Below are 15,004 nucleotides of genomic sequence, written 5' to 3' on the forward strand. Positions count from 1 at the left end.
ACACGGTGATTATTACTGACACTCACACAGTGATTATTACTGACACTCACACTGTGATTATTACTGACACTCACACAGTGATTATTACTGACAATTACACAGTGATTATTACTGACACTCACACAGTGATTATTACTGACACTCACACTGTGATTATTACTGACACTCACACAATGATTATTACTGACACTCACACTGTGATTATTACTGACACTCACACTGTGATTATTACTGACACTCACACTGTGATTATTACTGACACTCACACAGTGATTATTACTGACAATTACACAGTGATTGTTGCTGACATTCACACAGTGATTATTACTGACACTCACACTGTGATTATTACTGACACTCACACAATGATTATTACTGACACTTACACGGTGATAATTATTGACACTCACACAGTGATTATTACTGACACTCACACTGTGATTATTACTTACACTCACACAGTGATTATTACTGACAATTACACAGTGATTATTACTGACACTCACACAGTGATTATTACTGACACTCATACAGTGATTATTACTGACAATTACACTGTGATTATTACTGACAATTACACAGTGATTATTACTGACACTCACACAGTGATTATTACTGACACTCACACTGTGATTATTACTGACACTCACACTGACTATTACTGACACACGGTGATTATTACTGACACACAAACAGTGATTATTACTGACACTCACACTGTGATTATTACAGACACACAGGGTCTGTGTCAGTTTTCTCAGGGAATGAGCTTTAAAGCCTCTATATAAAATCCTACATTTCAGTGTTTCTCTGTCTGAAAGACTTCAAGCAGAATGTCTTTAAGGTTCCAAATGAAGAAAGAGAGGTTTCTAAAAATCTAATGAAGTTTCTGAGAGTTCTGAGTGTTTATTCTAATGCTTCAAGGTCAGGTTTACAATTATTCAGGTTTACTGAGAGTATTGTCAGGAATTTGAGGGTTTATTTAGAGTTCTGTTCAATTGATATGATATTATGGTGTTATGTGGATTTAACGAAAGCTTATGAGGGTTTATTAAAGTTTCTGAGGGTTTATTGTGGGTTCTGAGGGTTATTAAAATTTGGATGATTTACTCTGTTGTTCATGGATTTATTATTTTTTGAAAAGTTAATTGTGTTTTTAATCATGCAGAAAGAGATTTTGTTTGTAAAACTGAAGCAAATTTGATTATTCACATCAGTCCACTGCATATTTCATGCGTTTAATAAAGTTTCCTCACAGCTGCAATCTTAAACACCGACATCTTTTACAGAGAGAGAGAGAAAGAGAGAGAGAGAGAGAGAGAGAGAGAGAGAGAGAGAGAGAGAGACAGAGAGAGAGAGAAAGAGAGAGAGAGAGAGAGAGAGAGAGAGAGAGAGAGAGAGACAGAGAGAGAGAGAGAGAGAGAGACAGAGAGAGAGAGAGAGACAGAGAGAGAGAAAGAGAGAGACAGAGAGAGAGAAAGAGAGAGAGAGAGAGAGAGAGAGAAAGAGAGACAAAGAGAGAGAGAGAGAGAGAGAGAGAGAGAGAGACAAAGAGAGAGAGAGAGAGAGAGAGAGAGAGAGAGAGAGAGAGAGAGAGAGAGAAATGGAAATCTTAGACTTAGACGCCTCCATGTGGACACTTTGTAAAAGACTACAGACAGAAAAGCCCCCAGTGTTAATTGTGACACAATGTGCTGTTTTATGAAGGCAGTTAACACACGTGTAGGTGCATCACTGACACTGAAGGATTAATCAACTGTTTTCAATCAGATGATAACAAGAACATGTATAGATTAGAACAGGGCATGAAAAGGTTCCACATGACCGCTCTCTCATCACAGACACCTGATAGTGTTTATCAGAGAACTTTCATTCTCCATCACCAGGTTTCATCCTGAAAACATCTTCCAGCTGAGGATTACAGAGTTGGAGATGTGTCACCTTCATCACAGCAGGATCTGGCTGTGTTATTGTTTCAGTAAAACTGGAGATGAGGACACTGATGAAGTAAAAATGTGACCTATAGAGAAGAAAAGGGAAAAGTTTTAGGGAAGTTCAGAAGCACAGCCGCAGCCTTGGGCTGAAACAAAAACCCTACATTCTCAAAGAAAAAATTATTAACAATGAAAAAAATAGTTAAGTTTTTAATAAAGTAGAGTTGTAGCTATTATTTATAATTAATATATAATAATGTGCAATGTCTGTAATATGATCTGAATGATTAGTATTCTATTGTTATTCTATTATTAAATAAAAGTGTAAAGTTTATTCCATGTGTTATTGATTCACTGCTCCTCATTTCTCACACCTCAAAATACTGGGTGTAAAGTTTAATGCATTAGACTCAACATCTGAATGATATCTAATCATCAAATTCTTCTTAAAATATTCAGAATTTTTTTCCCCAAAATTAAATAAATAAATAAATTCAAATTCAAGTTTATTTGTATAGCAATTTTAACAATGGACATTAATGTAAATATAGGCTGTGTTTTACAATAAATATATTTAATAGGCTCATGTCATATATAATAATGTATATAATACAATATAACAGGTTAAACAATTTCCCTAGTTAAAAAGATTGATAAATAAGGATTTGTTTAAAGAAATTGTCTAATAATAATAATAACAATAATAATAACAATCATAATAATAATTATTATGATTATTATGATTGTTATTATTATTATTATTATTATTATTATATAAATAACTGAACTGCTGATCATCAGCTGATTCATCCCCAGGTCATGATCTTACAATATTCCTGCATAACGATCTTCCCTTCAGTCACATCTCACAATCTTGTGATAATCACAGACACACAACTGTCCTTTGCTTCACATGTCCCTAATGTGACACACTCATGTCGGTTCCTCCTCTACAACATCAGAAGGATTCGGCCCCTCACAGGCTGCTCAGGTACTTGTTCAGTCTCTTGTCATGTCAACACTGGACTACTGCAGCTCTCTCTGTCAGGTCTACATATGAACACAACTCATCTTCTGTAAATGGTCCATAATGCAGATGTGTGACTTGTCTTCACCCTGCCTAAGTTCTCACACCACCCCACTGCTGTGTTCCTCCACTGGCTCCTGTAGCTGAACACATCAGATTTAAACATTGATGATAGTCTACAAAGCCAAAACCAGACCATGTCACTCTTCCCTCAAAGCCCTCATCACTCCTCACACTGCACCTCACACCCTCAGATCTACAGCACTGCACCACTGGTCCCACCATCTCTCAGGGTAAGAGGGAAGTTTACTACAAGACTCTTATCTGTTCTGCACCGAGGTGGTGGGATGAACTTCCTCTAGAGGTCCAGACAGCTGAGTCACTGAAGATCTTCAAACGATGGTTATAGACCTACTTCTTCATTCTTCTGTACGTCGCTCTGGATGAGTGTCACATGCTGTAAATGTAAATGAGTAAAAAAATAATACAAATTGGTTTACAGTATTTATCCCTCATCTAATATAATATTTCTGTTTAATGTTCATTGTTAAAAATTGCAATACAAATAAAATGAATTTATCCCCTAATGTTTAATATTAATATTATATTAATTACTTCATTTAAGATTCATTACTTTTATAACAGTTATTTTAAACAGTCGATTACAATTTTTATTGCACTTTATTTTTAGCTTTAATTTTTATTTTTATTTATGACAGAAACTCAAAACTATGACGTCACTGTAACGGTTTTCTTTTAACTGCACGCGCTCTAATACTTTTCTAGTGTTCTATTTAGAATTACTAAGTAGTACAGAAGTAGACAAACACAAGCGAGCCAATCGGATTACAGGGCAGCTCTCAATTTTAGCCAATCACACAGAGGCGAAGGCGGGGCGAATGGCGTCCCCTTACCCCTGCTAGATAACAGCGATTTCTGCTTTATTTGGAAAGTCAGAGTTAGCATTAGCATTAGCATTAGCATTAGCATTAGCGTGGAAGCTAATGCTTTAACATGGCCAGAAACAAAATCGGAGTAATCCAGTTTAATTCGGATTAACGCGTATTTGTGTCTCATTACACAACTAAATCAGATTACGTTAATAATTAATAATTCCGCAATAGAATTAGTGAGTCGTGTTGTTATAGAAACCTCCACCTAGCTAACTAGCTTAACTAAAGTAATTAGCGACTCCGTTGTGCAGTGACACATTATTAGCTTTGTCTTATTTATCATCATTTACTGAATAAAAGTATGGATTTCAGCGTCAGGAGACTGGCGGCGGATGCTGGAACTTTCCTCAGCCGTGCAGTTCAGGTAGAGTTTAATAGTGTTTAATACAGTACAGTGTTTATTGTGTAGTGTTTACAGTGTGTACAGTGTTTATTGTGTAGTGTTTACAGTGTGTACAGTGTTTATTGTGTAGTGTTTACATTGTGTACAGTGTTTATTGTGTAGTGTTTACAGTGTGTACAGTGTTTATTGTGTAGTGTTTACAGTGTGTACAGTGTTTATTGTGTAGTGTTTACAGTGTGTACAGTGTTTATTGTGTAGTGTTTACATTGTGTACAGTGTTTATTGTGTAGTGTTTACAGTGTGTACAGTGTTTATTGTGTAGTGTTTGCAGTGTGTACAGTGTTTATTGTGTAGCGTTTACAGTGTGTACAGTGTTTATTGTGTAGTGTGTACAGTGTGTACAGTGTTTATTGTGTAGTGTGTACAGTGTGTACAGTGTTTATTGTGTAGCGTTTACAGTGTGTACAGTGTTTATTGTGTAGTATTTACAGTGTGTACAGTGTTTATTGTGTAGTGTTTACATTGTGTACAGTGTTTATTGTGTAGTGTGTACAGTGTTTATTGTGTAGTGTTTACAGTGTGTACAGTGTTTATTGTGTAGCGTTTACAGTGTGTACAGTGTTTATTGTGTAGTGTGTACAGTGTTTATTGTGTAGTGTTTACAGTGTGTACAGTGTTTATTGTGTAGCGTTTACAGTGTGTACAGTGTTTATTGTGTAGTGTTTACATTGTGTACAGTGTTTATTGTGTAGTGTTTACATTGTGTACAGTGTTTATTGTGTAGTGTGTACAGTGTTTATTGTGTAGTGTTTACAGTGTGTACAGTGTTTATTGTGTAGCGTTTACAGTGTGTACAGTGTTTATTGTGTAGTGTGTACAGTGTTTATTGTGTAGTGTTTACAGTGTGTACAGTGTTTATTGTGTAGCGTTTACAGTGTGTACAGTGTTTATTGTGTAGTATTTACAGTGTGTACAGTGTTTATTGTGTAGTGTTTACATTGTGTACAGTGTTTATTGTGTAGTGTGTACAGTGTTTATTGTGTAGTGTTTACAGTGTGTACAGTGTTTATTGTGTAGTGTGTACAGTGTTTATTGTGTAGTGTTTACAGTGTGTACAGTGTTTATTGTGTAGTGTTTACAGTGTGTACAGTGTTTATTGTGTAGCGTTTACAGTGTGTACAGTGTTTATTGTGTAGTGTTTACAGTGTGTACAGTGTTTATTGTGTAGTGTGTACAGTGTTTATTGTGTAGTGTTTACAGTGTGTACAGTGTTTATTGTGTAGCGTTTACAGTGTGTACAGTGTTTATTGTGTAGCGTTTACAGTGTGTACAGTGTTTATTGTGTAGTGTTTACAGTGTGTACAGTGTTTATTGTGTAGCGTTTACAGTGTGTAGTGTTTATTGTCTAGTGTTTACAGTGTGTACAGTGTTTATTGTGTAGTGTGTACAGTGTTTATTGTGTAGTATTTACAGTGTTTATTGTGTAGTGTTTACAGTGTGTACAGTGTTTATTGTGTAGTTTTTACAGTGTGTACAGTGTTTATTGTGTAGTATTTACAGTGTTTATTGTGTAGTGTTTAGTGTGTACAGTGTTTATTGTGTAGCATTTACAGTGTGTACAGTGTTTATTGTGTAGTGTTTACAGTGTGTACAGTGTTTATTGTGTAGTATTTACAGTGTTTATTGTGTAGTGTTTACAGTGTGTACAGTGTTTATTGTGTAGTGTTTACAGTGTGTACAGTGTTTATTGTGTAGCGTTTACAGTGTGTACAGTGTTTATTGTGTAGTGTTTACAGTGTGTACAGTGTTTATTGTGTAGCGTTTACAGTGTGTACAGTGTTTATTGTGTAGTGTTTACAGTGTGTACAGTGTTTATTGTGTAGCGTTTACAGTGTGTGCAGTGTTTATTGTGTAGTGTTTACAGTGTGTACAGTGTTTATTGTCTAGTGTTTACAGTGTGTACAGTGTTTATTGTCTAGTGTTTACAGTGTGTACAGTGTTTATTGTGTAGTGTGTACAGTGTTTATTGTGTAGTATTTACAGTGTTTATTGTGTAGTGTTTACAGTGTGTACAGTGTTTATTGTGTAGTTTTTACAGTGTGTACAGTGTTTATTGTGTAGTATTTACAGTGTTTATTGTGTAGTGTTTAGTGTGTACAGTGTTTATTGTGTAGCATTTACAGTGTGTACAGTGTTTATTGTGTAGTGTTTACAGTGTGTACAGTGTTTATTGTGTAGTATTTACAGTGTTTATTGTGTAGTGTTTACAGTGTGTACAGTGTTTATTGTGTAGTGTTTACAGTGTGTACAGTGTTTATTGTGTAGTATTTACAGTGTGTACAGTGTTTATTGTGTAGTGTTTACATTGTGTACAGTGTTTATTTTGTAGTGTTTACAGTGTGTACAGTGTTTATTGTGTAGTGTTTACATTGTGTACAGTGTTTATTGTGTAGTGTTTACAGTGTGTACAGTGTTTATTGTGTAGCGTTTACAGTGTGTAGTGTTTATTGTCTAGTGTTTACAGTGTGTACAGTGTTTATTGTGTAGTGTGTACAGTGTTTATTGTGTAGTATTTACAGTGTTTATTGTGTAGTGTTTACAGTGTGTACAGTGTTTATTGTGTAGTTTTTACAGTGTGTACAGTGTTTATTGTGTAGTATTTACAGTGTTTATTGTGTAGTGTTTAGTGTGTACAGTGTTTATTGTGTAGCATTTACAGTGTGTACAGTGTTTATTGTGTAGTGTTTACAGTGTGTACAGTGTTTATTGTGTAGTATTTACAGTGTTTATTGTGTAGTGTTTACAGTGTGTACAGTGTTTATTGTGTAGTGTTTACAGTGTGTACAGTGTTTATTGTGTAGCGTTTACAGTGTGTACAGTGTTTATTGTGTAGTGTTTACAGTGTGTACAGTGTTTATTGTGTAGCGTTTACAGTGTGTACAGTGTTTATTGTGTAGTGTTTACAGTGTGTACAGTGTTTATTGTGTAGCGTTTACAGTGTGTGCAGTGTTTATTGTGTAGTGTTTACAGTGTGTACAGTGTTTATTGTCTAGTGTTTACAGTGTGTACAGTGTTTATTGTCTAGTGTTTACAGTGTGTACAGTGTTTATTGTGTAGTGTGTACAGTGTTTATTGTGTAGTATTTACAGTGTTTATTGTGTAGTGTTTACAGTGTGTACAGTGTTTATTGTGTAGTTTTTACAGTGTGTACAGTGTTTATTGTGTAGTATTTACAGTGTTTATTGTGTAGTGTTTAGTGTGTACAGTGTTTATTGTGTAGCATTTACAGTGTGTACAGTGTTTATTGTGTAGTGTTTACAGTGTGTACAGTGTTTATTGTGTAGTATTTACAGTGTTTATTGTGTAGTGTTTACAGTGTGTACAGTGTTTATTGTGTAGTGTTTACAGTGTGTACAGTGTTTATTGTGTAGTATTTACAGTGTGTACAGTGTTTATTGTGTAGTGTTTACATTGTGTACAGTGTTTATTTTGTAGTGTTTACAGTGTGTACAGTGTTTATTGTGTAGTGTTTACATTGTGTACAGTGTTTATTGTGTAGTGTTTACAGTGTGTACAGTGTTTATTGTGTAGTGTTTACAGTGTTTATTGTGTAGCGTTTACAGTGTGTGTACAGTGTTTATTGTGTAGTGTTTACAGTGTGTACAGTGTTTATTGTGTAGTATTTACAGTGTGTACAGTGTTTATTGTGTAGTATTTACAGTGTGTACAGTGTTTATTGTGTAGTGTTTACAGTGTGTACAGTGTTTATTGTGTAGTATTTACAGTGTGTACAGTGTTTATTGTGTAGCGTTTACAGTGTGTACAGTGTTTATTGTGTAGTGTTTACAGTGTGTACAGTGTTTATTGTGTAGTATTTACAGTGTGTACAGTGTTTATTGTGTAGCGTTTACAGTGTGTACAGTGTTTATTGTGTAGTGTTTACAGTGTGTACAGTGTTTGTGTAGTGTTTACAGTGTGTACAGTGTTTATTGTGTAGTGTGTACAGTGTTTATTGTGTAGTGTTTACAGTGTGTACAGTGTTTATTGTCTAGTGTTTACAGTGTGTACAGTGTTTATTGTCTAGTGTTTACAGTGTGTACAGTGTTTATTGTGTAGTGTGTACAGTGTTTATTGTGTAGTATTTACAGTGTTTATTGTGTAGTGTTTACAGTGTGTACAGTGTTTATTGTGTAGTTTTTACAGTGTGTACAGTGTTTATTGTGTAGTATTTACAGTGTTTATTGTGTAGTGTTTAGTGTGTACAGTGTTTATTGTGTAGCATTTACAGTGTGTACAGTGTTTATTGTGTAGTGTTTACAGTGTGTACAGTGTTTATTGTGTAGTATTTACAGTGTTTATTGTGTAGTGTTTACAGTGTGTACAGTGTTTATTGTGTAGTGTTTACAGTGTGTACAGTGTTTATTGTGTAGCGTTTACAGTGTGTGTACAGTGTTTATTGTGTAGTGTTTACAGTGTGTACAGTGTTTATTGTGTAGTATTTACAGTGTGTACAGTGTTTATTGTGTAGTGTTTACAGTGTGTACAGTGCTTATTGTGTAGTATTTACAGTGTGTACAGTGTTTATTGTGTAGTGTTTACAGTGTGTACAGTGTTTATTGTGTAGTATTTACAGTGTGTACAGTGTTTATTGTGTAGCGTTTACAGTGTGTACAGTGTTTATTGTGTAGTGTTTACAGTGTGTACAGTGTTTATTGTGTAGTATTTACAGTGTGTAGTATTTACAGTGTTTATTGTGTAGTATTTACAGTGTTTATTGTGTAGTGTTTACAGTGTGTACAGTGTTTATTGTGTAGTGTTTACAGTGTGTACAGTGTTTATTGTGTAGCGTTTACAGTGTGTACAGTGTTTATTGTGTAGTGTTTACAGTGTGTACAGTGTTTATTGTGTAGCGTTTACAGTGTGTACAGTGTTTATTGTGTAGTGTTTACAGTGTGTACAGTGTTTATTGTGTAGCGTTTACAGTGTGTGCAGTGTTTATTGTGTAGTGTTTACAGTGTGTACAGTGTTTATTGTCTAGTGTTTACAGTGTGTACAGTGTTTATTGTCTAGTGTTTACAGTGTGTACAGTGTTTATTGTGTAGTGTGTACAGTGTTTATTGTGTAGTATTTACAGTGTTTATTGTGTAGTGTTTACAGTGTGTACAGTGTTTATTGTGTAGTTTTTACAGTGTGTACAGTGTTTATTGTGTAGTATTTACAGTGTTTATTGTGTAGTGTTTAGTGTGTACAGTGTTTATTGTGTAGCATTTACAGTGTGTACAGTGTTTATTGTGTAGTGTTTACAGTGTGTACAGTGTTTATTGTGTAGTATTTACAGTGTTTATTGTGTAGTGTTTACAGTGTGTACAGTGTTTATTGTGTAGTGTTTACAGTGTGTACAGTGTTTATTGTGTAGTATTTACAGTGTGTACAGTGTTTATTGTGTAGTGTTTACATTGTGTACAGTGTTTATTTTGTAGTGTTTACAGTGTGTACAGTGTTTATTGTGTAGTGTTTACATTGTGTACAGTGTTTATTGTGTAGTGTTTACAGTGTGTACAGTGTTTATTGTGTAGTGTTTACAGTGTGTACAGTGTTTATTGTGTAGTGTTTACAGTGTTTATTGTGTAGCGTTTACAGTGTGTGTACAGTGTTTATTGTGTAGTGTTTACAGTGTGTACAGTGTTTATTGTGTAGTATTTACAGTGTGTACAGTGTTTATTGTGTAGTATTTACAGTGTGTACAGTGTTTATTGTGTAGTGTTTACAGTGTGTACAGTGTTTATTGTGTAGTATTTACAGTGTGTACAGTGTTTATTGTGTAGCGTTTACAGTGTGTACAGTGTTTATTGTGTAGTGTTTACAGTGTGTACAGTGTTTATTGTGTAGTATTTACAGTGTGTACAGTGTTTATTGTGTAGCGTTTACAGTGTGTACAGTGTTTATTGTGTAGTGTTTACAGTGTGTACAGTGTTTGTGTAGTGTTTACAGTGTGTACAGTGTTTATTGTGTAGTGTGTACAGTGTTTATTGTGTAGTGTTTACAGTGTGTACAGTGTTTATTGTCTAGTGTTTACAGTGTGTACAGTGTTTATTGTCTAGTGTTTACAGTGTGTACAGTGTTTATTGTGTAGTGTGTACAGTGTTTATTGTGTAGTATTTACAGTGTTTATTGTGTAGTGTTTACAGTGTGTACAGTGTTTATTGTGTAGTTTTTACAGTGTGTACAGTGTTTATTGTGTAGTATTTACAGTGTTTATTGTGTAGTGTTTAGTGTGTACAGTGTTTATTGTGTAGCATTTACAGTGTGTACAGTGTTTATTGTGTAGTGTTTACAGTGTGTACAGTGTTTATTGTGTAGTATTTACAGTGTTTATTGTGTAGTGTTTACAGTGTGTACAGTGTTTATTGTGTAGTGTTTACAGTGTGTACAGTGTTTATTGTGTAGCGTTTACAGTGTGTGTACAGTGTTTATTGTGTAGTGTTTACAGTGTGTACAGTGTTTATTGTGTAGTATTTACAGTGTGTACAGTGTTTATTGTGTAGTGTTTACAGTGTGTACAGTGCTTATTGTGTAGTATTTACAGTGTGTACAGTGTTTATTGTGTAGTGTTTACAGTGTGTACAGTGTTTATTGTGTAGTATTTACAGTGTGTACAGTGTTTATTGTGTAGCGTTTACAGTGTGTACAGTGTTTATTGTGTAGTGTTTACAGTGTGTACAGTGTTTATTGTGTAGTATTTACAGTGTGTACAGTGTTTATTGTGTAGCATTTACAGTGTGTACAGTGTTTATTGTGTAGTGTTTACAGTGTGTACAGTGTTTGTGTAGTGTTTACAGTGTGTACAGTGTTTATTGTGTAGTGTGTACAGTGTTTATTGTGTAGTGTTTACAGTGTGTACAGTGTTTATTGTGTAGTGTTTACAGTGTTTATTGTGTAGTGTTTACAGTGTGTACAGTGTTTATTGTGTAGTGTTTACAGTGTTTATTGTGTAGTGTGTACAGTGTTTATTGTGTAGCGTTTACAGTGTGTACAGTGTTTATTGTGTAGTGTTTACAGTGTTTATTGTGTAGTATTTACAGTGTGTACAGTGTTTATTGTGTAGTGTTTACAGTGTGTACAGTGTTTATTGTGTAGTGTTTACAGTGTTTATTGTGTAGTGTTTACAGTGTGTACAGTGTTTATTGTGTAGTGTTTACAGTGTTTATTGTGTAGTGTGTACAGTGTTTATTGTGTAGCGTTTACAGTGTGTACAGTGTTTATTGTGTAGTGTTTACAGTGTTTATTGTGTAGTATTTACAGTGTGTACAGTGTTTATTGTGTAGTGTTTACAGTGTGTACAGTGTTTATGAATGATTAGTTTACTTTCTCCTGGCCATTTATTTCACTTTTCTCTGTCAAAGTTCACGGAGGAGAAACTTGGCCAGGCCGAGAGGACCGAGTTAGACGCTCACCTGGAGAACCTGCTGGCAAAATCGGAGTCGACCAAATACTGGACGGAGAAGATCCTGAAGCAGACGGAGGTTTTACTGCAGCCCAACCCCAGTACGATCATCAACTTTCATCCTGTCCTTCCTGATAGTGACAAATAGAGCTGATTTTTTCATTGATCCCTTTGATAAACAGGTTTATTTGTAAATGCACATTTTTGGGAAGTTATTTCTAAAATAATCGTTGTGTTTTGTGTAGCTAATGTATGGACAATTCCAATATGTGAATATTTTGTTGTTAAAGTAAAGATATGAACTCTTCTGTAGTGTTTACACTCATTACATCACCTGTTCTGCTCCTCTTTCCTCCATCATCTAATCATTAGGCTGATATCAAAACCTTCTGCTAGACGAAATTAAAGCGAGGATAGAGAGACGGATAGAGAGACGGATAGAGAGACGGATAGAGAGACGGATAGAGAGACGGATAGAGAGACTGATAGAGAGACGGATAGAGAGACTGATAGAGAGACTTATAGAGAGACGGATAGAGAGACTGATAGAGAGACGGATAGAGAGACTGACAGAGAGACGGATAGAGAGACGGATAGAGAGACGGATAGAGAGACTGATAGAGAGACTGATAGAGAGACGGATAGAGAGACGGATAGAGAGACGGATAGAGAGACTGATAGAGAGACTGATACAGAGACTGATAGAGAGACTGATAGAGAGACTGATAGAGAGACTGATAGAGAGACTGACAGAGAGACGGATAGAGAGACGGATAGAGAGACTGATAGAGAGACTGATAGAGAGACTGATACAGAGACTGATACAGAGACTGATAGAGAGACTGATAGAGAGACGGATAGAGAGACTGACAGAGAGACGGATAGAGAGACGGATAGAGAGACTGATAGAGAGACTAATACAGAGACTGATAGAGAGACTGATACAGAGACTGATAGAGAGACTGATAGAGAGACTGATACAGAGACTGATACAGAGACTGATAGAGAGACTGATACAGACTGATACAGAGACTGATAGAGAGACTGATAGAGAGACTGATAGAGAGACTGATACAGACTGATAGAGAGACTGATAGAGAGACTGATAGAGAGACTGATACAGAGACTGATAGAGAGACTGATAGAGAGACTGATAGAGAGACTGATACAGAGACTGATAGAGAGACTGATAGAGAGACTGATACAGAGACTGATACAGAGACTGATAGAGAGACTGATACAGAGACTGATAGAGAGACTGATACAGAGACTGATAGAGAGACTGATAGAGAGACTGATACAGAGACTGATAGAGAGACTGATAGAGAGACTGATACAGAGACTGATAGAGAGACTGATAGAGAGACTGATACAGAGACTGATACAGAGACTGATAGAGAGACTGATACAGAGACTGATACAGAGACTGATAGAGAGACTGATACAGAGACTGATACAGAGACTGATAGAGAGACTGATAGAGAGACTGATAGAGAGACTGATAGAGAGACTGATACAGAGACTGATAGAGAGACTGATACAGACTGATACAGAGACTGATAGAGAGACTGATACAGAGACTAATAGAGAAACTGATACAGAGACTGATAGAGAGACTGATACAGAGACTGATACAGAGACTGATAGAGAAACTGATACAGAGACTGATACAGAGACTGATAGAGAGACTGATAGAGAGACTGATAGAGAGACTGATACAGAGACTGATAGAGAGACTGATACAGACTGATACAGAGACTGATAGAGAGACTGATACAGAGACTAATAGAGAAACTGATACAGAGACTGATACAGAGACTGATAGAGAGACTGATAGAGAGACTGATAGAGAGACTGATACAGAGACTGATAGAGAGACTGATACAGACTGATACAGAGACTGATAGAGAGACTGATACAGAGACTAATAGAGAAACTGATACAGAGACTGATAGAGAGACTGATACAGAGACTGATACAGAGACTGATAGAGAAACTGATACAGAGACTGATACAGACTGATAGAGAGACTGATAGAGAGACTGATAGAGAGACTGATACAGAGACTGATACAGAGACTGATACAGACTGATAGAGAGACTGATAGAGAGACTGATACAGACTGATAGAGAGACTGATACAGAGACTGATACAGACTGATAGAGAGACTGATACAGAGACTGATACAGAGACTGATACAGAGACTGATAGAGAGACTGATAGAGAGACGGATAGAGAGACGGATAGAGAGACGGATAGAGAGACTGATAGAGAGACTGATAGAGAGACTGATAGAGAGACTGATAGAGAGACTGATAGAGAGACTGATAGAGAGACTGATAGGGTTAGGGTTAGTGCATGTGTTTTGGTCAGTAACTGGAGCAGTAATGAGCAGCGTGACGTGACCATGTGTCTCTCTGTAAATAAATTGAATTTGTGTGACTTGAATAGACATGAGGATGGAGGAGTATCTGTACGAGAAGCTGGACAGGAAAATCCCAACACGAGTAAACAGCCACGAGCTGCTGGGGGAGTGCATGATCGACGCCGGGCACGAGTTCGGACCTGGAACAGCATACGGTGAAAAACACTCACATGAGCTGTAGAAATCACATCTGATAGAGTAAACACCTGAAACTCTGACCGTTAGTGTCGCAACATTATAAACTGCTGTGGCTAAAAGAAGTGAAATGAAGAGAGCTGTGTGTGTTGGGTGTGTATTGGGAGATGGGTGTGTGTCGGGTGTGTATTGGGAGATGGGTGTGTGTTGGGTGTGTATTGGGAGATGGGTGTGTGTTGGGTGTGTATTGGGAGATGGGTGTGTGTTGGGTGTGTGTTGGGAGATGGGTGTGTGTTGGGTGTGTGTTGGGAGATGGGTGTGTGTTGGGTGTGTGTTGGGAGATGGGTGTGTGTTGGGTGTGTGTTGGGAGATGGGTGTGTGTTGAAATATGTACCACAGCTCGAGTGTTTCCCTTCTCCACCTCCAGCTCCACACGTGATTAATCACCACATCCACATAAATATTCAGAGTTTGGAGTCAGAGTTTGGGACACCAGTGTGTGTGTGTGTTGGGTGTGTGTGTTGGGTGTGTGTGTTGGGTGTGTGTGTGTTTGTGCAGTAAATATAACTAGGAATGATAAAAAATCTGATGTATACTTTAGTAAATAAAATGTAAAGTTGTATCAGAGGAGCGAATCTACTGCTGTTGTGTGTTTTTAATTCAGATTGTGAAGCTCCTGTTTAAGCAGGTTTGTGTTTATTCTGATGTTTTCTCTCCTTGTTCCAGGCAGTGCTCTGATTAAA

At 36.4% G+C, this 15,004-nt stretch overlaps 1 protein-coding gene across 3 annotated transcripts in view; it reads left to right on the forward strand.

Moving 5' to 3' along the window:
• The first annotated feature begins 3,897 nt into the window (after positions 1–3,897).
• The window catches only part of sh3glb1b (SH3-domain GRB2-like endophilin B1b), a 15,193-nt gene continuing 4,086 nt past the window's right edge, over positions 3,898–15,004 (forward strand). For 2 of the 3 annotated variants that reach the window (XM_060866970.1, XM_060866973.1), the window contains exons 1-4: positions 3,899–4,278; positions 11,661–11,802; positions 14,153–14,281; positions 14,988–15,004. The exon at positions 14,988–15,004 is cut by the window's right edge and continues 117 nt beyond it. In XM_060866970.1, coding sequence (XP_060722953.1) covers positions 4,216–4,278; positions 11,661–11,802; positions 14,153–14,281; positions 14,988–15,004 — 351 coding nt within the window. In that variant the 5' untranslated portion in view covers positions 3,899–4,215. Of the gene's footprint in view, positions 4,279–11,660; positions 11,803–14,152; positions 14,282–14,987 lie in introns of all 3 variants that reach the window. The other variant, XM_060866980.1, reaches the window with a different exon arrangement.

This window comes from Tachysurus vachellii, chromosome 1, assembly GCF_030014155.1.
Source record: "Tachysurus vachellii isolate PV-2020 chromosome 1, HZAU_Pvac_v1, whole genome shotgun sequence".
Lineage (NCBI taxonomy): Eukaryota > Metazoa > Chordata > Actinopteri > Siluriformes > Bagridae > Tachysurus > Tachysurus vachellii.